This window comes from Accipiter gentilis, chromosome 26, assembly GCF_929443795.1.
Source record: "Accipiter gentilis chromosome 26, bAccGen1.1, whole genome shotgun sequence".
In the NCBI taxonomy this organism is placed as follows: Eukaryota; Metazoa; Chordata; class Aves; order Accipitriformes; family Accipitridae; genus Astur; species Astur gentilis.
In genome coordinates, this window is record NC_064905.1 from 1,264,195 (window position 1) to 1,286,781 (window position 22,587).

The 22,587-nt window shown below is 55.2% G+C and overlaps 1 protein-coding gene across 6 annotated transcripts in view; it reads left to right on the forward strand.

Annotated features, from left to right (window-relative positions):
* Positions 1-4,297: 4,297 nt before the first annotated feature.
* The window catches only part of LOC126051048 (protocadherin alpha-C2-like), a 162,677-nt gene continuing 144,387 nt past the window's right edge, over positions 4,298-22,587 (forward strand). For 2 of the 6 annotated variants that reach the window (XM_049829703.1, XM_049829716.1), the window contains exon 1: positions 18,457-20,964. In XM_049829703.1, the coding sequence (XP_049685660.1) occupies positions 18,700-20,964 (2,265 nt within the window). In that variant the 5' untranslated portion in view covers positions 18,457-18,699. Of the gene's footprint in view, positions 4,668-4,727; positions 7,606-18,456; positions 21,169-22,587 lie in introns of those variants that run through there. The other 4 variants (XM_049829711.1, XM_049829706.1, XM_049829713.1 and 1 more) reach the window with 4 other exon arrangements.

Here is a 22,587-nt window from a genome sequence, read left to right on the forward strand (position 1 = left end):
TGCAGCCTGCCTGATGTAGGCAATGTGTTGTTAAGAGGGGGTGACATGCAGACTGGTGAATGCTGTCTGATGAACTTCTTTTCTCCTGTGTTTTGGCAGGGTGTTGTGGGAGGGTAGTGCTTCACCCTGCTGTCCTTGTGCAGTGGTGGGCATCTATAGCAGCTTCCATAGCCGTTGATGTTGCCATGATGGTTCCTTGATCCTGCTTGGGCAGGATTTGTAAGGGGATGTAGGGAGGTGGTTGTAATCTTTCTGTGCTTGACTCCCCCTACCTGTTCACTGGCACAGTTGGCCTTGGTAGAGATGGTGTGTCCTGTTATGCTTAAGTCATTCAGAGATGTGCACTTACACACCAAAGCCTGGCCAGCTGTGGTTTTCTCTGGTGCAAATTCTCCCACGCGGTCGACATTGTGATTGTACTTCTGCTTTGGTCTTTGGTTTGGTTTTCTGAAAGAATAAATTCTGTGCGGACAGGAGTCAGAGCTGTCAAGCTCTAATCAAAGCATCTTTACATTCTAATGCACAGCAGTGTTGTTTCCCTCTGAGGTTGCTTGAAAAGTCCGAAAACATTCAGGGTGAAGTTCAGGCAGCTGGGAAGAGTCTGTCAGACACTCTGGGGCATTGCAGCCCTCCATATGTTTTCTGTGCCATTTGTGAGGGAAAGTGAGGATGTGCAAAGGCCTGGGTCATGTTGAGAATGGGGCTTAGAGGTGGGGCATGTTGTTGGGCTGGAGCAGTCCCTGGGTGCTGTGGCTTTAATCCTGTGAGTGGCTGAAGTGTGGCCTGGGCATGCGTCATGGGGAGTGTGACCTTGAGTGGGGAAAAGTCTTGCGTGAGGGAAATGGAGATGCTGGTTAGAACATGGTCTGTGTCATTGGGGAAGAAGTGGAGAACGTCCACTTAGCTGGAGATGCCATTGCCCTGGGTGCTAAAAGTATTTTTCTAAACACTTCTTCTATCTACAGCAATCTATCTTGATCAAGGACAACAGTTCCTCCTTTACAGGGTGATTGTTTTACAGCCTCACCAGCCCACAAGGGCAATAATTCCTCTTTTTCAAGGTAATAGTTTTACAGCCTCACCAGCTCATGGTCCTTGTATAAACATAGAGACAGCACTCTCTGTGTCTTCAAAGTTCTTATCTTACCCTTCCCAGGGCCTGTGGCCAACAAGTTCCAACACACCTCCATCTATCAATTTAGCAGTGCTGGGGGTTTTGCTGAGACCAGCCAAATCCTGTCCCACACCTGGGTGTGGGACAGAGGATGGCATTAGAAAACCTCAAGAAGAGGCTCCGCAGACAGTGCTACTTGCCCGGGATCCTTTCAGGGCCTCCAGAATTTCTGCATAGCTTTGTGCCTGTTGTTGTCCTCTTGTGTTTCAATACAGTGCAAGGGGTTCCTTTGGTTTTCTTCCCTCCTCTTACCAAAACCTCCCATTGTTTTGTTTTCTCTTCTCTCGCATTGGCAATGTGTTGGTAACAGCGGATAATATGCAGGAGGCGGAATTGTGGCAGCTGTCAGGTTGCAGACATTTGGGCGGTTTGTCGTCAGTGTGGGGGATGGCTTTTTCGCTGTCTTGAGCTGAGCTTGACATTGACAGACTGTCCTTGGCTTTCAGGTCTCCCTGCTACTTCCCTTGTGATAGAAGTGCATAAGGGAGTACTGTGCCCTGTGTAGCATTTTCCAGGCTTTTGCAGAACATGAGTAATTTTATTGTGTCCAGCTTCCCCAGGAACCTCTCGTAATCCTAATTTCAAACGTCCCTTAAAGGCATTGTTTCTGCTTTTCTGAAAATATTTTTTATTTTGCAGAAGCAACCAGTGATTCCACTGCTAAGTTGTTCATACCTGAAGAGGATGAGTTTGGGAGGCAGATGTACTTTTGTTCCTGTTTTGTCATGGTTTCTTGCTGTTGAATCAACCGAATGTTGCCAGGATTGTAATGCCTGTAGGTTTGGAGCAGCAAAGCACCACTGCCTGCTCTCATACCTTTCCTGCTGCGTCAAGGCATAGCTTGAGTGGGTGGCAGCAAGCATGTATGGAAGAGGGATCACAGTCCATTTCATGGGGTGGGTGTTTTGGGCATTGAGCGGATCTTGTCTGTAAAAATGCCATGGTGTTGTCCTCGTGGCTTTTGTTTGGCTGTGTGATGGCTATGTGATGCTATTCGAAGGGGACTAATGCCCCTGGGTACTGAGGTTCTTGCTGTGTTGTTCTGGCAGTGCATGCCTGCCTGAATGGGAAGCAAGAGCTTGCCATTCAGCGTGCAGGTGGAAAATGAGTCTGGAAGAATGGAGGTATATGGAGAGTGCTTGGGAGCTGTGGTTGCCCCGTGCTTTTTCGGTCTTCCTGGAAGCTTGTTGTGCTTGGCTGTGCTGGGTTTGAGTTCCCGAATGACAGACTCACCTGTGTTGTTTGGACTCTGTGGAGCCTTTCTTTTATGAGACATCCCTGTATCTGGGGCTTGCATTTCAGAGAGTGGTGGATTGTGCTGAGTGTTGTGGTTTCAGCCCAGCCGGTAAGAAAGCACCACGCAGCCGCTTGCTCACACCCTCCTGCACCCCCCAGCTACGGTGGGTTGAGGGAGAAAATATAAAGGCAGGCTCATGGGTCGAGAGAAGGACAGGGAGGGATCACTCACCCCTTACGGTCACGGGTAAAAGACAGCCTCAGTTTGGGGAAGAAACAAAATCAATTTAATTGACTACAAGTCGAATCAAAACAAGGATATGAGGAAGTAAAATCAAATCTTAGAACACCTTCCCCCACCCCTCCCTCCTTCCCAGCTCAACCCCACTGCCGTTTCTCTCTACCCCCTCCCTCTGGCGGCGCAGGGGAACAGGGGATGGGTGTTGGGGTCAGGTTGCCACACCTTGTCTCTGCCGCTCCTTCCTCCTCACGGGGGAGGACCCCTCACTCTTCCCCTGCTCCACCGTGGGGTCCCTCCCACGGGAGACAGTTCTTCACGAACTTCTCCAACGTGAGTTCCGCGGGCTGCAGTTCCTCACAAACTTCCCTGGCGTGGGTACTTCCGTTGGCCGATCTTCAGCCATGCACTGCTCCAGTGTGGGCTTTCGGATGGAGTGACGGCCATCTTCAGGGGCATGTGGTCCCCTGCTCACCTCCACGGGCTGCGGGGGGACAGCCTGCCGTCTCACCACGGGCTGCAGGGGCATCAACATCCTCAGGTGCCCCTCCTCCCCCTCCTTCACTGACCTCGGTATCCAGAGAGGTTTTCCTCTCACATTCCAATACCCCCACTCACTGCAGGTTCTCCTTCATAAACACTTTCTCTCAGAGGAGCTACCACTCTCACTGATTGGGTTGGCCTGGGTCAGAGGAGGGTCTGGCTTGGAGCTGGGGGAGCTTCTAGCAGCTTCTCCCAGGAGCCACCCCTGCGACCCCTCCCCTGCTAGCAAAAATCCCCATGCCACACAAACCCACAACAGATGAGGCAGAGATGTTCTTTGCTATTTGATTGCCTCATTCTGTGATTTGTTGGGTCCTTGAGATGGCTGGTATGCCAAAGGGTGTGTTCTTCTTCAGGAAGATAAGGTCAGGTGCACATTCATAGGCTGGAGGAAAACAGGAGGGTTGTTTACTGGGTGGAAGGATGGAAGTTGATAGGGATGAGGAATGAGAGCTCTTGCCAAAGGGCACATCCGTGTTTCATGGTGAGTGTGGTGTAGGCATTTTTAAAACTTCTTGGTAACGGAAAAACAAAACAGAAGATGCAAGGATGGAAGTAGAAAAGAACGGGAGGCATGGATAGGGCAGGACAAAAAAAAAAAATAATTTAAAAAGGGAGATGAGATGGGAAGGACGAGGAAGAGGAAGAAGGACAGGAAGTAATCTATGCAAGTAAAAAGCAAGCAAGAAAGAAAACGAGAAAGAATGAAAGAAGAAACCAGAAAGAAGGAAGAGACGATAGCAGAGATTACCAGCATGCACCAGCATTGTTTCGACACGATGAAGGGATTGGAGGACCTCCGCACCCTCGGTACTCAGGGTGCTGTGTCAGGCTTGGTGAAAAGTGGTAAGGAAGAGGAAGGAGAGGCCTTGCCTGAAGGGGGGTGTGTCCATGCTTCATTGTGAGTGTGTTGTAGCCATTTAGAAATTATTTTGGTGAAGGAGAAAAAGAAAGGAAGATACAATGGCTCAGCTGTTTGTGTATAAACAGAAAGGATTAGGACGCAAAGATGAGGCATGTCAGGGAAAAAAGGGAAGAGCTAGGGATGGAGCTAAGGAAAGGCAGATGGGAGAAGAACCAGTAGAAGAAAGGCTAATGGAAAAAAGGGAGAAAAGGAAACAGAAAATGGCAGTCAGGAAGGAAGAAGACAAGGAAGGAATTGGTGGAAGTAAAAAGAAAGCAAAGAGGAAGAAAGGAAGGAAAGAAGAGACGATAGAGGAGATGACGAGCACGACGTCACCTGTAGACGCTGAAGAGAGTTGGTCCCTAATAGCCTCCGCCTTGGTTAGAGTACCGCGCTCCGGCGCTGCTGGCCGTAATTAGCGCTGCTGTCTCCGTCTTTGACGGTCTCTGCCGCGGCGCCGGAGGCGACTGGCGAGCTGCCAGCGGGGGTAAAGAAGAGCGAAGGATGGAAGGAGAAGGGAAAGGGGAGTAAAGACTTGGGCACTTCTGGGCAGGAACGAAAAGGAGAAGGAAGTGCAGAAAGAGGACATCGAAGGTGGAAAGAGAAGAAAGATGGAAAGAGAAGACGGAACAAAAGAGAGAAGTGTCAGGAAAGGAAGGAAGAACGCGAGAAAGGCATAAGAAGAGATAACTGAAGGAGGAAATAAGAAAGGACGAAGGCAAGAGCAAAGACGCGAGGAGGAGGGGAAAAAGAAAGGCAGGGGGCAAAGCAGGAGGAGCACGGCAGGAAGCGAGGCGAGAGGCGGCGGGCTGGCGATGGTGGGGAGCGTGCGAGGCGTCGGAGCAGCACACGGTGTCGCTGCAGGCTCAGAAACGGCGTCGGAGCGGTGCGGCGGCTCCGCCCCGGTGCGGCGGAGAGCCCGGCTGTGAGCGCGGGGGGGCGGCGCGGGGCGGGCAGGAGAGCCGGTGCGTCCGGGCGGCGGCGGGGAGCCGTGCGGGGCCCGTGCGGGCGGCGGCGGCGATGGGCGTGTGCTGGGGGCCCGTGGTGCGGGTGCTGGTGCTGCAGGCGGCCTGGGCGCTGGGCGGCGGGCAGGTGCGCTACTCGGTGCCGGAGGAAGCCAAGGCCGGGACGGTGGTGGGGCGGCTGGCGCAGGACCTGGGCCTGGAGGCGGGCGAGCCGGAGGCGCGTCGGCTGCGTCTGGTGGCGCAGGGCCGGCGGGCGAGCGTGGAGGTGAGCGGGGCGAGCGGGGCGCTGGTGGTGAGCTCGCGGCTGGACCGGGAGGAGCTGTGCGGGAAGAGCGCGCCGTGCGCCCTGCGCCTGGAGGTGCTGGTGGAGCGGCCGCTGCGCGTCTTCCACGTGGAGCTGGAGGTGACCGACATCAACGACAACGCCCCGCTCTTCCCCGCCGCCCGGAAAAACCTCAGTATACCGGAGAACTCCCCCCCCGGGTCTCGGTTCCCGCTGGAGGGCGCGTCGGATGCAGATGTCGGAGCCAACGCGCAGCTCTCCTACACCCTCAGCGCCAGCGAGTATTTTACGCTCGATGTTAAATCCTCTGACGAGAAGAGGAAATCCCTCTTCTTGGTGGTCGCCAAATCTCTGGACCGCGAGACGATGGCTGAGCACCGTTTGGTGTTGTTGGCGAGTGACGGGGGCCGTCCGTCGCTGACGGGCACGATGGAGCTGGTGATCTCGGTGCTGGACGTGAATGACAACGCGCCCCAGTTCAACCAGTCGGTGTATAAAGTGCAGCTGCCGGAGAGCGCTGCAGAGGGGACGCTGGTGGCGCGGGTGAACGCCACGGATCCAGACTTGGGAATACATGGCGAGGTGCTTTATGAAATTGATACTTTTGTGCCTCCCTCGGCCTCAGATGTGTTCAGCATCGACAGGAACAGCGGGGTGATCAGACTGACGGGCGCCCTGGACTTTGAGACAGAAACTTTCTATGATCTACACGTTAAAGCGAAAGACAAAGGCTCGCCGCCGCTGTCGGGTCACTGCAGCGTGGAGCTAGAGGTGCTGGACGTGAACGACAACGCGCCGGAGGTGTGGGTGACGTCGCTGTCGGTGCCGGTGCCGGAGGACGCGGCGGTGGGGACGGTGGTGGCGCTGCTGAGCGTGTCGGACCGGGACTCGGGGGCGAACGGCCGGGTGCGCTGCGCGGTGTGGCCGGCGGCGCCGTTCGGGCTGGTGGCGACGTTCGCGGGCTCGTACTCGCTGGTGCTGCGGGAGGCGCTGGACCGGGAGCGGGTGTCGGAGTACGAGGTGGAGGTGCGGGCGGAGGACGGCGGGGCGCCGGCGCTGCGCGCCAGCCGCGGGGTGCGGGTGCCGGTGTCGGACGTGAACGACAACGCGCCGGCGTTCGCGCAGGCCGTGTACACGGTGCTGGCGCGGGAGAACAACGCGGCGGGCGCGGAGCTGGCGCGGCTGTGGGCGCGGGACCCGGACGAGGCGGGCAACGGGCGCGTGAGCTACTCGGTGGCGGAGGGCGTCGGCGGGGGCGCGGTGGCGGGCGGGGGCGCGGTGGCGGGCGGGGGGTGGCGGGCGGCGTCGAGCTACGTGTCGGTGGACGCGGAGAGCGGGCGGCTGTGGGCGCTGCAGCCGTTGGACTACGAGGAGGTGCAGGTGCTGCAGTTCGAGGTGCGGGCGGTGGACGCGGGGGAGCCGCCGCTGTGCGGCAACGCCACGGTGCAGCTCTTCGTGGTGGACGAGAACGACAACGCGCCGGCGCTGCTCCCGCCGGCTCCTGCCGGGGGCGGGCCGGGCGTCGGGGCCGCGGGCTCGGCGGCGTCGGGGCCGGGCTCGGGCTCGGGCTCGGGCGCGTTGTGGGCGTGGGCGGCGTGGGGGGCGCCGGCGGGGCAGGTGGTGGCGAAGATCCGCGCGGTGGACGCGGACTCGGGCTACAACGCGTGGCTGCGCTACGAGCTGTGGGAGCCGCGGGGGAAGGGCCCGTTCCGCGTGGGGCTGTACAGCGGCGAGGTGAGCACGGCGCGGGCGCTGGAGGAGGCGGACGGCCCGCGGCAGAGGCTGGTGATCGTGGTGCGGGACCACGGGGAGCCGGCGCGCTCGGCCACGGCCACGCTGAGCGTGTCGCTGGTGGAGGGCGCCGAGGCGGCGCTGGCGGCCGCGGGCTCGTCCTCGTCGGGGGCGGGGCTGCGGCCGGCGGCGGGCGCGGAGGGCGGCGCGGCGGCGGCGGCGGCGGCGACGAACGTGTGGCTGGTGGTGGCCATCTGCGCGGTGTCGAGCCTGTTCCTGCTGGCGGTGGTGCTGTACGGGGCGTCGCGGTGGGCGCCGCGGGCGGCCGTGCTGTCGGGGCCCGGGCCGGCGACGCTGGTGTGCGCCAGCGAAGTGGGGAGCTGGTCGTACTCGCAGCGCCAGAGCCGGAGCCTGTGCGTGGCGGAGGGCGCGGGCAAGAGCGACCTGATGGTTTTCAGCCCCAACTTCCCGCCGCCGCCCGGCCCCGCGGCGAAGGAGACGCAGCCGGAGGCGCCCGCTCTCGTGGACACGGTCAGTGCCCCCCCCTTTGTCGCCTCTCGCCCCTTCCCCCTTCTTGTGGCCCTTGTCGCCCGGGCCCTGGGCAGGCGCTGGGGGGAGCCGGGCTCAGCCGCCGGGGCCCGCGGGCGGTGGGGGCTTGGCGGGTGCTTCGTAAGGGTGTTCGCGGGACCTTGGCGTCCTTGCCGGAGCCGCCGGGCTCTCGCTGTGGGGGAGGAAGCAAGCAAGCAAGCAAGGTGTTGCCGCACCCCGCAGCGATGTGAGGTGCCACGACATCAGCTTTGCGGACGCTCGGGCTTGCTGGGGTACAGCATTTCCACCTGAGCTTGCTGAAGGCGTGCCAGGCACGCAGGCTGTGGTGGTGGCAGTCCCGCAGGCACTATTTACTGCTTCTTTGAGTTGCTTTTTGCTGATCGTGCTGGTGTCTGCTGTGGTTTCTTGTCGCAAACTCTGTCCTCGTCCTGATTTGATTCCCTTCTGCGAGAGTTGTGATGGAAGGTGACAGCTGGTGTTCAGGGTCCTCTCTCCCTGTAGTATAATTTCTGCATTTTTATTCGCCCACTGGAGTAATTATGTAAGTAGGGAATGCAATATGTACTTTTCCTATGTTTTTTTTCCAAGTGTGTTGTAATGCTAGTTGCTAGTGTAAAGTGTTCAGGGACAGGAGTGTCACCAAACAAGGTAGGTGTTAGGAATAGGAATTTTCTTTTTCTTTTCCTTCTGTTTCTTCCCCCCAGGTTCTGGAGTGCATGCCTCACCAGTGAAGCGTCATGAAGTACGCTGGCCTGTTTTGATGTTCTTCAATATTTGTATCAGAAGTCACATCATTGCACAAGCACTGAAAATCATGTTTTCTTACAACAAAAGGGAAATAAACAAATTAACCCAACGCCAAAAAACCAGCCCCCCCCCCCCCCCCCAAGCCGAAACCAAATGCTCCTACTCAGTCGATATCATCCGTTACAGTGCTGTGCGTGTCAACATGTTCGTTTTTCCCTTGGAGCGTGAAATCAATGCCATGGCCCTCTCAAGCTGTCCCAGGGTCACCTTTATAAAGAGTATTGCTCCCAGGTCTGCCACATTTCCTTCTGAGAATGCTGAAGCATTGCCAAACATGAAGGGTCAGCTGCAGAGACTCCGCTGGATGCTGTGTGTGTGATACCATCTGCATGTTTATTTATGGTTCTGTCTTTGTTGGGAAGGGTCTGGAAAATGTGGAGTGAGCCCTGAGGTGGGCAAGGCAACTGTTGCATGTTCATGGAGGTGAATGTGGCAGTGGCATTGAGTAGGGCCTGGGCATCTCCTGATGTGAAGGGTGACCTTGAGCAGTGGGAGGACTTGTGTGGGATGGAGGTGGGAAGACTATGGGGCATGTTGTAAGAAGACAAGAACGGGAGATGATGTGCTTGTCTTGAGGACATGTGTCTTGGATTGGGGAATGGAGGCTTGCTAGAGGAATGCATGAGTCAGGGAGGGCACAGAGTCGTCTTTTGCAGAATCTTTCTGCAGCCTCCCAAGGTTCTGGAGTCTGAGGCCTTGTGGATCTTGAGATAGTATGTGGTACTGAAATGCCCACAGTGTCTCTTTTGGGGTTATGAGTGTCTCCCAGCAGAGACAGTCCCTTGTGCTGCTGCCTGATTGACGTAGGCAATGTGTTGTTGGTAAGAGGGGTTTAGATGCAGACTGCTGAATTTGTTCTGATGAATATTTTTGCTGCTGTTTTGGGAAGGGTGTTTTGGGAGTATTGTGCTTCAATCTTCTGTACTTGTGATGTGGTGGGTACCTGTAGGAGCTTCCGCAGCTGTTGGTGTTGCCATGTTGGCAACCTCACCAGGCAGGATTTGTAAGGGCACATGAGGAGGTGAGTGTAATCTTTGGACTTCCCCTGTTTGTGCACATGCACAGGTGGCCGCGGTAGAGATGGTTTGATGTCTTGTCAGTATTAACATGTTTAGATACACATGCATGTGCATGGCAAACCCTACACAGGAGCCCAGCACTGCGTTTTCTATCGTAGAAGTTCTCTCACCCAATGACCATCGTGAGACCACTTGTGCTTCAGCGTTTGGTGTGGTTTTCTGAAAGGGTAATATCCATGTGGACTGGGATCAGAACTGTCACAGCTCTAACTACAGACTGTTTAAGCACTCTAATGTGCAGGTCTGTGGTGTTTCCACCTGAGACTGCTGAAAAGCAAAAGCATTCTGGGTGGAGTTCACGCAGCTGGGAAGAGTCTGCCAGACAGTGAGTGGGTTTGCATGCCTCCCTCCGTTCTTTGTGCTGATCAGGAGGGAAGGTGCGGATGTGCAAAGGCCTGGGTCATGCTTGGAGCGGGGTTTAGAGCTGGAGCATGTTACTGTGTTGGAGCAATATCTGAGCGTTGTGGCACTGATCCTGCAAGTGGCAGCCAGTGGGGCCTGGGCAAGCATCACAGGGAGGGTGGCCCTGAGTCGGGGACAGTGTTGTCTGATGGAAATGGAGATGCCGGTTAGAAGATGGTCTGTGTCACTGGGGAAGGACTGGAGAATGTCTGCTTAGCTGTGGAGATTCCATCTCCCAAGGCTCGAGATAGTGGATTCCAGCAGAAAACCTCAAGAAGTGTCCCAGCACACGGTGGTGCTTGCCCGGGATCCTCTTAGAACCTCCTGAAGTTTGGCATAGCTTAGGGCGCTGTTGTTCTTTGTGGTATTACTGCTTGCGAAGACATCTACTGCTCATGACTTTAATCACTTGTTTCTGGTGTGGAATTTTGTTGCTCAAAGAGAAGCTTTTCCAAATTTGGATCATGCCGCCAGCCTTTTCTGAACTTCTCCTTGGTTACCTCTCTGCTATTAGTCTTGCTAGGGAGGGGAAGAAGTGGTCTCCGTATTCAAGATACTGCCAGAATTTGCATTTCACTACAGCGGAATGGGATCCTTTGGTTTTCTTCTCTCCCCTCACCAAAACCGCCCACCCTTTTGGTTTTATTTCTGTCACATTGGCAACGCGTTGGTAACAGTGGATGAGATGCGGAGTGCTGAATTTTGGCAGCTGTCAGGTGGCAGATATTTGGCCGATTTCCCATCAGTGTAGGAGATGGCTTTTCCACTCTCCTGAGCTAAGTTCCCCATTGAAAGAATGTCCTTAGCTTTCAAGGCTCCTTCCTGCTTCCCCTGTGATAGAAGTCCAGAAGGGGCACTGTGCACTGTCCAGTTTTTGCAGAACAAGTGTCATTTTTTCCTGCCCAGTTTCCCCAGAAATGCTATGATGTTAATTTAAAATATCCTTGAAAAGCAATTCCCCTCCCCTGAAAAAGTTTCTTTTCTGAAGAGGCAACCAGTGATGCTACAGGTAAGTAGCTCAGCACCTGAAGTGGATGTGTTTGAGAGACAGCTGTACGTTTGGTCCTGTTCAGTCGTGGTATCTTTATGTTGGATGAGCAAACATTGCCTGGATCGTAATGCCTGTAGGTCTGAAGCAGCAAAGCACCACTGCCTGCTCTCGTTGCTTTCTTGCTGCTTCCAGGCACAGTGTGAGCAGTCAGCAGCAAGGAGATATGTGGGAGGGACCCCAATGCCTTTCTTTGTGTGGTTGTGTTGGGCATTGAGGAGATGTACTCAGTGAACAAGTGGTGGCATTTCCTTCGTGGCTTTTGTTTGGGTGTGTGATGTGTGGGTCATGCTAATGAAGGAGAGGTATTCCATGGGTACTAAATCCCTTGGGTAACAAGGCTCTTGCTGCATTGTTCAGGCAGAGCATGCCTACCTGAAAGGGGAAGCATGAGCTGGCCATTCAGCATGCAGGTGGAGAAAGGGTCGGTAAGAATAGCTCTTCCACAAGGTATAGGAAGAGTGCTCAGGAGCTGTGGTTGGCCCCTGCTTTTTCAGCCTTCCGGGAGGGTCGTCATGCTGGGCTGTGATGGGTTTGAGTTCCCAAAGAAAATCCCCTCCAAGTGTTGTTTGGACTCTTTGGAGCCTGCTGGCACAGATGTCCATGTCCGTGGGGCTTAGGCTGGTGTTGCAGAGGGTGGGGGATTCTTTTCTGATGTAGCAGTGATGATCTTTCTTTGCCATGTGATTGCCTTGCTCTGTTATTTGCTGTGTCCTTGAGAGGACTGGGGGTCTGATGAGTGTGGTCTTCTTCCAGAAGGGAGGGATGGGGAGGTGCAGGGGTAGTTTGTCTGTCTTGTATAGACTGGAGGAAAGCAGGAAGGTTGTTATTCACCTGGAGGGTTGGAAGGTGGCGGGGAAGAGGAATGAGAGCTCTTGCCAACAGGCATGCCCGTGCTTTGTGTCGAGCATGGTGTAGTTCTTGAGAAAAAATTTTGTTAAAGGAGACAAAACAGTCGACTTGTGTTCCTGGCTAGAGAAGTAGCGTGATGTACGCTGGCCTGTTTGGATGTTCTTTCAATATTTGCATCAGCAGGCACAACCATACCAGAGACTCAGAAATCTTCGGTTTGATGAAAAAACCAACCAAACAATTAAAACCCCCAAATCTGTATCAAATTGTCCAACACAGAAGATACCATCCATTACAGTGCTGTGCTCATCAAAATTTGGGTGGTTGTCTCACAGCATGAAATCAATGCCATTGCCGTTAGAGCTGTCCCGACATCACCTTTAGAAAGAGTATTGCGCCATAGCATGTAACATTTCCATGGGAGAGAGCTGAAGCATTGCCAAACATGATGGGTCAGCTGCAGAGTGTTGGGTGGGCACCACGCACATGATACCACCTCTGTGTTTTTCGATGGTGCTGTTGTTGATGGAAGGGTCTGTAAAAGCCAGAGTGAGCCTTGAGGTGGGCAAGGAAACTATGGCATGTCACGCAGTGAATGTGGCACTGAGTAGGGCCTGGCCATCTCTTGCTGTGAAGAGTGACTGTGAGCAGCTGGAAGACTTGTCAGCAGGAACTGGAAATCCTTGGGAGGACCATGGGCCATGCCATATGAAGACAAGAATGGGAGATGATGTGCTTGTCTTGAGGACACATGTCTCGGCGTGGGGAATAGAGGCTTGCTTGAGGAAAGCATGACGCAGGAAGGGCACAGAGTGTTCTTTTGCAGGATCCTTTCCCAGGCTCCCAAGGGTCTGGAGTTGGAGGCCTTCTGTCACAGAAGAGCATGACTTCCATTGGAGGCATCCATTATGGGGAGGGTGACCTTGAGCAGGGAAGAGTCTTGCCTGAGGAAATGGAGATGCAGGACAGAACACATACGGTGTCATTGGGGAAGAACCGGAGAGTGTCTGCTTAGCTGGAGATGCCATTTCCTAGGGCATGGGGAAGAGGATGCAAGTAGAAAACCTTGAGTGGAGTTCTGGCACAGAGTGCTACTTGGCCCGAATCCTGTCAGGACCTCCAGAAGTTCTGCATATCCTTGTGCCCTGGTGTTCTCTTCTTGCATTTCTATACAGTGGACTGGGATTCTTTTGAGGTTATGAGTATCTCTCACCAGTCACAGACCCTTGTGCTGCTGCCTGATTGACATAGGAGTGGTGTTGGTAGGAGGGGGTGAGATGCAGACTGCTGAATTTTTTCTGATGAACCTTTTCCCTCTTATTTTGGGAAATGTGTTATGGGAGGGTAGCGCTTCAATCTGCTGTCCCTGTGTAGTGGTGGGCATCTGTAGCCGCTTCCAAAGCTGTTGATGTTGTAAAAAAAACCCCAGCTAGCAGGGCTTCTTGAAAGACCTTTAAACTAGATTTGAAGGGGAAAGGGGTAAAACCAGGCTTGCTAGTGGTAGCCACAGGTGGCACGTCAGCATTTGAGGGATGGTGTGCTAGCGAGGTCTTTCAGTCTGCTCCACGACATGCTGAGGACACTGGTACACATTTGAAATGTCTCCATGCTAAAGCGTGGAGCATGAGGAATAAACAGGAGGAGCTAGAAGCTTTGTCCCAGTGCCAGAGCTTTGGCATCACTGGCATAAGGGAAACGTGGTGGGATGAGTCCTGTGACAGGTGTGCCATGATGGACAGTTACAGGTTCTTCTGGAGGGGTAGGCCGGGTGGGTGGTGCTGTACATAAAAGAGGGGCTGGATTGTATGGCGCTGGCAGTTGGTGGTGACACAGTTGAGAGCTTCTGGGTAAGGAATAAGGGAAAAGCAAATAAAGCGGATGTTGTTGTAGGAGTCTACTCTGGACCACCCAGCCAGGATGACCACACTGAAGAATTATCCTACAAGGAGTCAAGGGATATCTCTAGATCAGCTGCCCTTGTCCTTTTGGGTGCTTTTAACTTCCCAGACATCAGCTGGGAATATCATAGAGCAAACAGATCCAGGAAATTCCTGGAGTACGTTAAAGATCACTTCTTGGGGCAGGTAGTAAGGGAGCTGACTAGGAAATGTGCCCTCCTGGATTTGTTGTTTGTAACCAGACGGCAACTCGTGGACAAAGAGGTGATGGTGGCTGTCTTGGTCACAGTGACCACAAAGTAGTTGAGTTTCAGATGGTTGTCAACAGGAGAAAAACTGCCAGCAAAACTTCAACCCTGGATACAGGGAGAGCAGACTTGGGCTGCTGAAGGAACTAGTTAGTAAGGTCCCCTGGGAATCTGCTTTTGAAGGTATTGGGGTGCATGAACGCTGTTCACTTTTGAAGAGCCATCTCATAAGAGCGCAGGAGCAGGCAATTCCAGGGTGTCGGAGGTCAAATAAGCAGGACAGAAGGCTGGCTTGGCTGAGCAGGGACCATCTAGAACTTAGGTGGAAAAGGAAAGTGTATGGACATTGGAAAGAAGGACAGGTGACATGGGAGGACTACAGAGATGCTGTTTGCCCCTGTAGGGAGAAAATTTGTGTGTCCAAAGGTCCACTAGAGTTCAAGCTGTCCAGCACTGTGAAGGACAATCAAAAGGGCTTTTTAAAACATGTTAACAGCAAAAGGAGGATGAGAGATAACATTGATCTGTTACTGGATGAGGTTGGCCACCTCACAAATAGGGATGTAGACAAAGCAGAGATGTTTAATGCCTTCTTCACCTCTGTAGTTCAACACTGATGATGGGCCCTGGGATACCCGGAGCCCTGTGTTGGAAGATTGTGACTGGGGCAATGATGAACTCCCAGTGAACTCTGAGACTTGCTGCTCCAGCTGGAGGCATGAGAGTCTACGGAGCGCAATGGGATTCATCACAGGGTACTGAAAGAGCTGGCCGATGTCATTGCAGGACTTCTTTCCATTATCTTTCCATGGTCTTGAGAGTCTGGAGAGGTGCCAGGCAACTGGAAGCTGGCAAATGTTGTCCCAGTTTTCCAGGAGGGTGAGAGAGAAGAGCCTGGTAATTACAGGCCTGTCAGTTCCACTTCAATGCCTGGTGAAATTATGGAGAAGGTTATTCTGGGAGTTATTGAAAACCACTCGAGAGACACTGCAGTCATTGGCCATAGCCAGCACGGGTTCACGAGGGGCAAGTCCTGTTTAGCTAACTTAATTTCCTTTTGTGACAAGGTCACCCATCTAGTTGACAAAGGGAAGCCAGTAGATGTTGGGTTTTTTGGATTTTAGCAAAGCTTTTGACCCTGTCTCTCATAGTATCCTTCTGGATAAAATGTCCAGCATACAGCTGTCATACTACTTGTCATAAGAAAGTGCAGAATGTGTTGGGTGAGCAATTGGCTGGTGGGTTGGGGTCAAAGAGTTATAGTAAATGGGGTTACATGAGGCTGGCAGCCAGTTCACTGGTGGGGTTCCGCAGGGCTGAGTTTTAGGGCCAGTGCTCTTGAATGTTTTTATAGATGATGTGGACGCAGGAGTCGAATGCACATTAAGTAAGTTTGTCAATGACACTAAATTAGAAGGAGCTGTGGACTCCCTCAAGGATAGGGAGACATTACAGATGCATCTGGATAAACTAGAGAGCTGAGCAATCCCCAACTGTATGAAATGTAATAAAAGCAAGTGCCAGATTCTGCATGTGGGATGGGGTAATCTTGGTTATCCCTACAAATTGGGGATCAAGAGGCAGGAGAGCAACCCCACGGAAAGAGATCTGGGGGTTTGGGTTGATGGCAAGCTGAATATGAGTCAGCAGTGTGCCCTGGCAGCCAAAAGGGCCAACTGTGTCCTGGGGTGCATCAAGCACAGCACCGCTGGCTGGTCGAGGGAGGTGATTTTACCACTCTGCACTGCACTGGTGTGGCCCCACATGAAGTACTGTGTGCAGTTTTGGGCACCTCAACATAAGAAGGATGTCATATTACTAGAGTGTGTTCAGAGTAGGATGAGCAAGATAATGAAAGGTCTGAGTGCAAGACGTATGAGGATCAGCTGAGGTCACTTGGTTTGTTCAGCTTGGAGAAGAGAAGGCTGAGGGGTGCCCTTATCACAGTCTACAACTTCCTCAAGGGGGGCATTTGGAGGGGGAAGTGCTGATCTCATCTCTCTGGTAACCAGCAATCGGCCACAAGGAAATGGTTGGAAGCTGTGTCAGAGGAAGTTCCGATTGGACATTAGGAAAAGGTTCTTCACTGAGACGGTGGCCAGTCACTGGAACAGGCTCCCCAGGGAAGGGGTCACAGCACCGAGCCTGTCAGAGCTCAAGGAGCGGACTGTACAATGGTTGCAAAATATTGGCAGAACAGGAGTAATTTTTTTTTCTGTCCAGAAACCTCCAAAATTTCTCATACTGTTAAGGGAAAAATATCCTTTAAAACCAATTCTTGTGTCCTGAAAATGTTTGTTTTCTGAAGAAGCACGTAGTGATGTTAAAGGTAAGTTGCTCGTACAGAAAGAAGATACGTTTTGAGAGGCTGCTGTACTTTTGTTCTTGTTTAGTAGTGGTGTCTTCAAGTTGGATCGACCGAATGTTGCCTGGTTGGTAATGCCTGTAGGTTTGGAGCAGCAAAGCACCACTGCCTGCTCTCACTGCTTTTCTGCTGCTTCCAGGCACAGCCTGAGTGGGTGGCAGCAAGCACGGATGGAGGAGGGAGCACAATCCCTTTCATGGAGTGGCTGTGTTGGGAGTCAAGGGGATGTTCTCAGTGAGAATGCTGTGGTGTTACTGTTGTGGCTTTTGTTTGTCTGTGTGACAGGTGGATCATGCTAATGAGAGAGAGGTATTCCGTGGGGGCTAGTGCCCCTGTGCTGTTCTGGCAGTGTATGCCTGCCTGAAAGGGAATGTAAGAGTTTGCCATTCAGCACACAGGTGGAAAAGGAGGCTGGAAGAATAGCTCTTCTTCGAGACACATGAAGAGTGCTTGGGAGCTGTGTTTGCCCTGTGCTTCTTCAGCGTTCTTGAAGGATTGTTGTGCTGGCCTGTGATGGGTTTGATTTCCCTAAAGAAAGACTCCCCTGGGTTGTTTGGACTCTTTGGAGCCTGCTGGCAGAGATGTCCAAGTCCGTGGGGCTTGGGCTTATGTTTCAGAGGGTGGGGGATTCTTTTCTGATGTAGCAGTGATGGTCTTTCTTTGCCATGTGATTGCCTTGCTCTGTTATTTGCTGTGTCCTTGAGAGGATTGGGGGTCTAATGAGTGTAGTCTTCTTCCAGAAGGGAGGGATGGGGAGGTGCAGGGGTAGTGGCTGTGTCTTGCATTGGCTGGAGGAAAGCAGGAAGGTTGTTATTCACCTGGAGGGTTGGAAGGTGGCAGGGAAGAGGAATGAGAGCTCTTGCCAAAGGGCATGCCCGTGCTTCATGTAGAGTGTGGTGTAGACGTGTAGAAAATCTTTTGGTAAAGGGGAAAAAGAATAGAAGAGATAAGGGTGGAAGCAGAAGAGAAGGGTAGGCAAGGCTAAGGCAGGGTGAGACAAAAAAGGAAACGGAAGCAAAGGAAGGGAAGTAGGAAAGAAAAAAGATGAAAAGAAGAGATGAAAGAAAAAGGACGAAAAAGTAATGAGAAAGGAAGCAGGAAATGAGAAGGAATGAAAGAGAAAGGATGATGGAAGAAAAGGACTGTATGCAATGAATAAAGATAGAAGGACAACAACTCAGTAAGGAAGAGGTGATAGAGGATATTACCAGGATGCACTGATGCTATCTCTACATGTTGAATGGAGGTGAGGACCTCGGCATCCTTGGGACCAAGGGACACTGTGCAAGGCTTGATGAGAAGTGGTGAGGAAGTGAAATGATAGCTCTTGCCAGAGGGCATGTCCGTGCTTCGTGGCGAGGGTGAGGTAGTCGTATGGAAAACATGTTGGTAAAGGAGACAAGAAAGAAGCAAAGAGGGAAGAAGAAGAGAAGGGGAGGGATGGACAGGGAAGAGAGGGGAAGGGAGAAAGAGAAAGCAGAGAAGGAAGGAAAACACAACAGAGGGAAAATCAAACCCGAAGGAAGCAAGCAATGGAGAGAAAGGTAAAGAAAACAAGAAACGATAATTGAGTTTACTAGCATGCACGGACGCTATGACTTGTACACAGAAAGGTGATGAAGGAGGGCAAGGAAGGAAAGAAGGATCGTAGAGGACATTACGAAAAGGCACCGACCTTACCTCTAGACGCTGAAGAGAGTTCGGCCTTAACAGCCTCCGCCTTGGTTAGAGTACCGCGCTCCGGCGCTGCTGGCCGTAATTAGCGCTGCTGTCTCCGTCTTTGACGGTCTCCGCCGCGGTGCCGGAGGCGACTGGCGAGCTGCCAGCGGGGGTAAAGAAGAGGGAAGGATGGAAGGAGAAGGGAAAGGGGAGTAAAGACGTGGGCACGTCAGGGCAGGAACGAAAAGGAGAAGGAAGAGCAGAGAGGACATCGAAGGTGGAAAGAGAAGCAAGCAGAAAGAGGTTGGAAAGAGAAGATGGAACGGAACGGAAGAAAGCAGTGTCAGGAAAGGAAGGAAGAACGCGAGAAAGGCATAAGAAGAGATAACTGAAGGAGGAAATAAGAAAGGACGAAGGCAAGAGCAAAGACGCGAGGAGGAGGGGAAAAAGAAAGGCAGGGGGCAAAACAGGAGGAGCACGGCAGGAAGCGAGGCGAGAGGCGGCGGGCTGGCGATGGTGGGGAGCGTGCGAGGCGTCGGAGCAGCACACGGTGTCGCTGCAGGCTCAGAAACGGCGTCGGAGCGGTGCGGCGGCTCCGCCCCGGTGCGGCGGAGAGCCCGGCTGTGAGCGCGGGGGGGCGGCGCGGGGCGGGCAGGAGAGCCGGTGCGTCCGGGCGGCGGCGGGGAGCCGTGCGGGGCCCGTGCGGGCGGCGGCGGCGATGGGCGTGTGCTGGGGGCCCGTGGTGCGGGTGCTGGTGCTGCAGGCGGCCTGGGCGCTGGGCGGCGGGCAGGTGCGCTACTCGGTGCCGGAGGAAGCCAAGGCCGGGACGGTGGTGGGGCGGCTGGCGCAGGACCTGGGCCTGGAGGCGGGCGAGCCGGAGGCGCGTCGGCTGCGTCTGGTGGCGCAGGGCCGGCGGGCGAGCGTGGAGGTGAGCGGGGCGAGCGGGGCGCTGGTGGTGAGCTCGCGGCTGGACCGGGAGGAGCTGTGCGGGAAGAGCGCGCCGTGCGCCCTGCGCCTGGAGGTGCTGGTGGAGCGGCCGCTGCGCGTCTTCCACGTGGAGCTGGAGGTGACCGACATCAACGACAACGCCCCGCTCTTCCCCGCCGCCCGGAAAAACCTCAGTATACCGGAGAACTCCCCTCCCGGGTCTCGGTTCCCGCTGGAGGGCGCGTCGGATGCAGATGTCGGAGCCAACGCGCAGCTCTCCTACACCCTCAGCCCCAGCGAGCACTTCTCTCTGGATTTACAGCGCAGTGAAGAATACCGAGAATCCTTGTTTCTGGTGCTCAGGAAACCGCTGGACCGCGAGACGATGGCTGAGCACCGTTTGGTGTTGTCGGCGAGTGACGGGGGCCGTCCGTCGCTGACGGGCACGATGGAGCTGGTGATCTCGGTGCTGGACGCCAACGACAACGCACCCCAGTTCAACCAGTCAGTGTATAAAGTGCAGCTGCCGGAGAGCGCTGCAGAGGGGACGTTACTTGTGCGGGTGAACGCCACAGATCCGGACGTGGGAAGAAATAGCGAAATGACGCTCACTGCGAGCAATACTTTTCCCGCAAACGGATTAAACGTTTTCATTTTAGATCCGAACACGGGGGAGATCCGTCTCACGGGCGCCCTGGATTTCGAAGATGTCCCTTCATACGAGATACAAATCGAAGCGACAGATAAGGGGACGCCCCCGCTGTCGGGCCACTGCAAGGTGGTGGTGGAGGTGCTGGACGTGAACGACAACGCGCCGGAGGTGTGGGTGACGTCGCTGTCGGTGCCGGTGCCGGAGGACGCGGCGGTGGGGACGGTGGTGGCGCTGCTGAGCGTGTCGGACCGGGACTCGGGGGCGAACGGCCGGGTGCGCTGCGCGGTGTGGCCGGCGGCGCCGTTCGGGCTGGTGGCGACGTTCGCGGGCTCGTACTCGCTGGTGCTGCGGGAGGCGCTGGACCGGGAGCGGGTGTCGGAGTACGAGGTGGAGGTGCGGGCGGAGGACGGCGGGGCGCCGGCGCTGCGCGCCAGCCGCGGGGTGCGGGTGCCGGTGTCGGACGTGAACGACAACGCGCCGGCGTTCGCGCAGGCCGTGTACACGGTGCTGGCGCGGGAGAACAACGCGGCGGGCGCGGAGCTGGCGCGGCTGTGGGCGCGGGACCCGGACGAGGCGGGCAACGGGCGCGTGAGCTACTCGGTGGCGGAGGGCGTCGGCGGGGGCGCGGTGGCGGGCGGGGGGTGGCGGGCGGCGTCGAGCTACGTGTCGGTGGACGCGGAGAGCGGGCGGCTGTGGGCGCTGCAGCCGTTGGACTACGAGGAGGTGCAGGTGCTGCAGTTCGAGGTGCGGGCGGTGGACGCAGGGGAGCCGCCGCTGTGCGGCAACGCCACGGTGCAGCTCTTCGTGGTGGACGAGAACGACAACGCGCCGGCGCTGCTCCCGCCGGCTCCTGCCGGGGGCGGGCCGGGCGTCGGGGCCGCGGGCTCGGCGGCGTCGGGGCCGGGCTCGGGCTCGGGCTCGGGCGCGTTGTGGGCGTGGGCGGCGTGGGGGGCGCCGGCGGGGCAGGTGGTGGCGAAGATCCGCGCGGTGGACGCGGACTCGGGCTACAACGCGTGGCTGCGCTACGAGCTGTGGGAGCCGCGGGGGAAGGGCCCGTTCCGCGTGGGGCTGTACAGCGGCGAGGTGAGCACGGCGCGGGCGCTGGAGGAGGCGGACGGCCCGCGGCAGAGGCTGGTGATCGTGGTGCGGGACCACGGGGAGCCGGCGCGCTCGGCCACGGCCACGCTGAGCGTGTCGCTGGTGGAGGGCGCCGAGGCGGCGCTGGCGGCCGCGGGCTCGTCCTCGTCGGGGGCGGGGCTGCGGCCGGCGGCGGGCGCGGAGGGCGGCGCGGCGGCGGCGGCGGCGACGAACGTGTGGCTGGTGGTGGCCATCTGCGCGGTGTCGAGCCTGTTCCTGCTGGCGGTGGTGCTGTACGGGGCGTCGCGGTGGGCGCCGCGGGCGGCCGTGCTGTCGGGGCCCGGGCCGGCGACGCTGGTGTGCGCCAACGAAGTGGGGAGCTGGTCGTACTCGCAGCGCCAGAGCCGGAGCCTGTGCGTGGCGGAGGGCGCGGGCAAGAGCGACCTGATGGTTTTCAGCCCCAACTTCCCGCCGCCGCCCGGCCCCGCGGCGAAGGAGACGCAGCCGGAGGCGCCCGCTCTCGTGGACACGGTCAGTGCCCCCCCCTTTGTCGCCTCTCGCCCCTTCCCCCTTCTTGTGGCCCTTGTCGCCCGGGCCCTGGGCAGGCGCTGGGGGGAGCCGGGCTCAGCCGCCGGGGCCCGCGGGCGGTGGGGGCTTGGCGGGTGCTTCGTAAGGGTGTTCGCGGGACCTTGGCGTCCTTGCCGGAGCCGCCGGGCTCTCGCTGTGGGGGAGGAAGCAAGCAAGCAAGCAAGGTGTTGCCGCACCCCGCAGCGATGTGAGGTGCCACGACATCAGCTTTGCGGACGCTCGGGCTTGCTGGGGTACAGCATTTCCACCTGAGCTTGCTGAAGGCGTGCCAGGCACGCAGGCTGTGGTGGTGGCAGTCCCGCAGGCACTATTTACTGCTTCTTTGAGTTCTTTTTGCTGATCATGCTGGTATCCGCTGTGGTTTCTTGTCGCAAACTCTGTCCTCGTCCTTATTTGATTCCCTTTTGCGAGAGTTGTGATGGAAGGTGACAGTTGGGTGTTCAGGGTCTTCTCTCCCTGTGGTATAATTTCTGCATTTTTGTTCACCCACCAGAGGAGTTATGAAAGTAGGGAAGGCAATATGTACTTTTCCTATGTTTTTTTTTCCAAGTGTGTTGTAATTCTAATTGCTAGTGTAAAGTGTTCAGGGAGAGGAGTGTCACCAAACAAGGTAGGTGTTAGAGAGGGGAATTTTCTTTTCATTTTGTTATTTCCAGCATCCCCCAGGTTTTGGTCTCTTGTTTGTGAGTAGAGAAGTCATGTGACATACATTGGTCTGTTTTGATGTTCTGCTAGTATTTGAATCAACAGCCTCATGGTTACAGAAGCCCTGGAAACACCTTAGGAAAAAGAAATACAAAATCAAAAAACCAAACAAGCAAAACCTAACAAGCAGAACAAACCCAAACAAAATAAACCCAACAAAACAAACCCCAAACCAGATTCTCCTACGTAGTCAATATCATGTGTTGCAGTGGTGTGCTCATCAACAGTTGGGTTGTTTTTTCACAGCAAGAAATTGATGCTATTGCCATTTAGAGCTGTCACAATGTCACTTGCAGAAATAGTCTTGCTCTCAGGTCTGCATCATTTCCCTTGGAGATAGCTGAAACATTGTCGACTCGGAAGTCACGGACGCTGCACACAATCCAATATGATCAAAGCAGATGCCACTTTATTGCCCAAATAGCTTGGTTTATATAAGTATTTTAGTTCCTGCTCATGCGTAAGCCATCTCTTGATTGGTTAACATGTGCTGGAGATAGCTGAAGCATTGCCAGACATGACGGGTCATCAGCAGAGAGTTTTCCGACACTGTGTATGTGATACCTCTGTGTGTTTTCGACGGTGGTCTCATTGATGGGATGCATAAACAAAAGTTGGATTGAGCCTGGAGAGGAAACTGTGGCATGTCAATGGAGG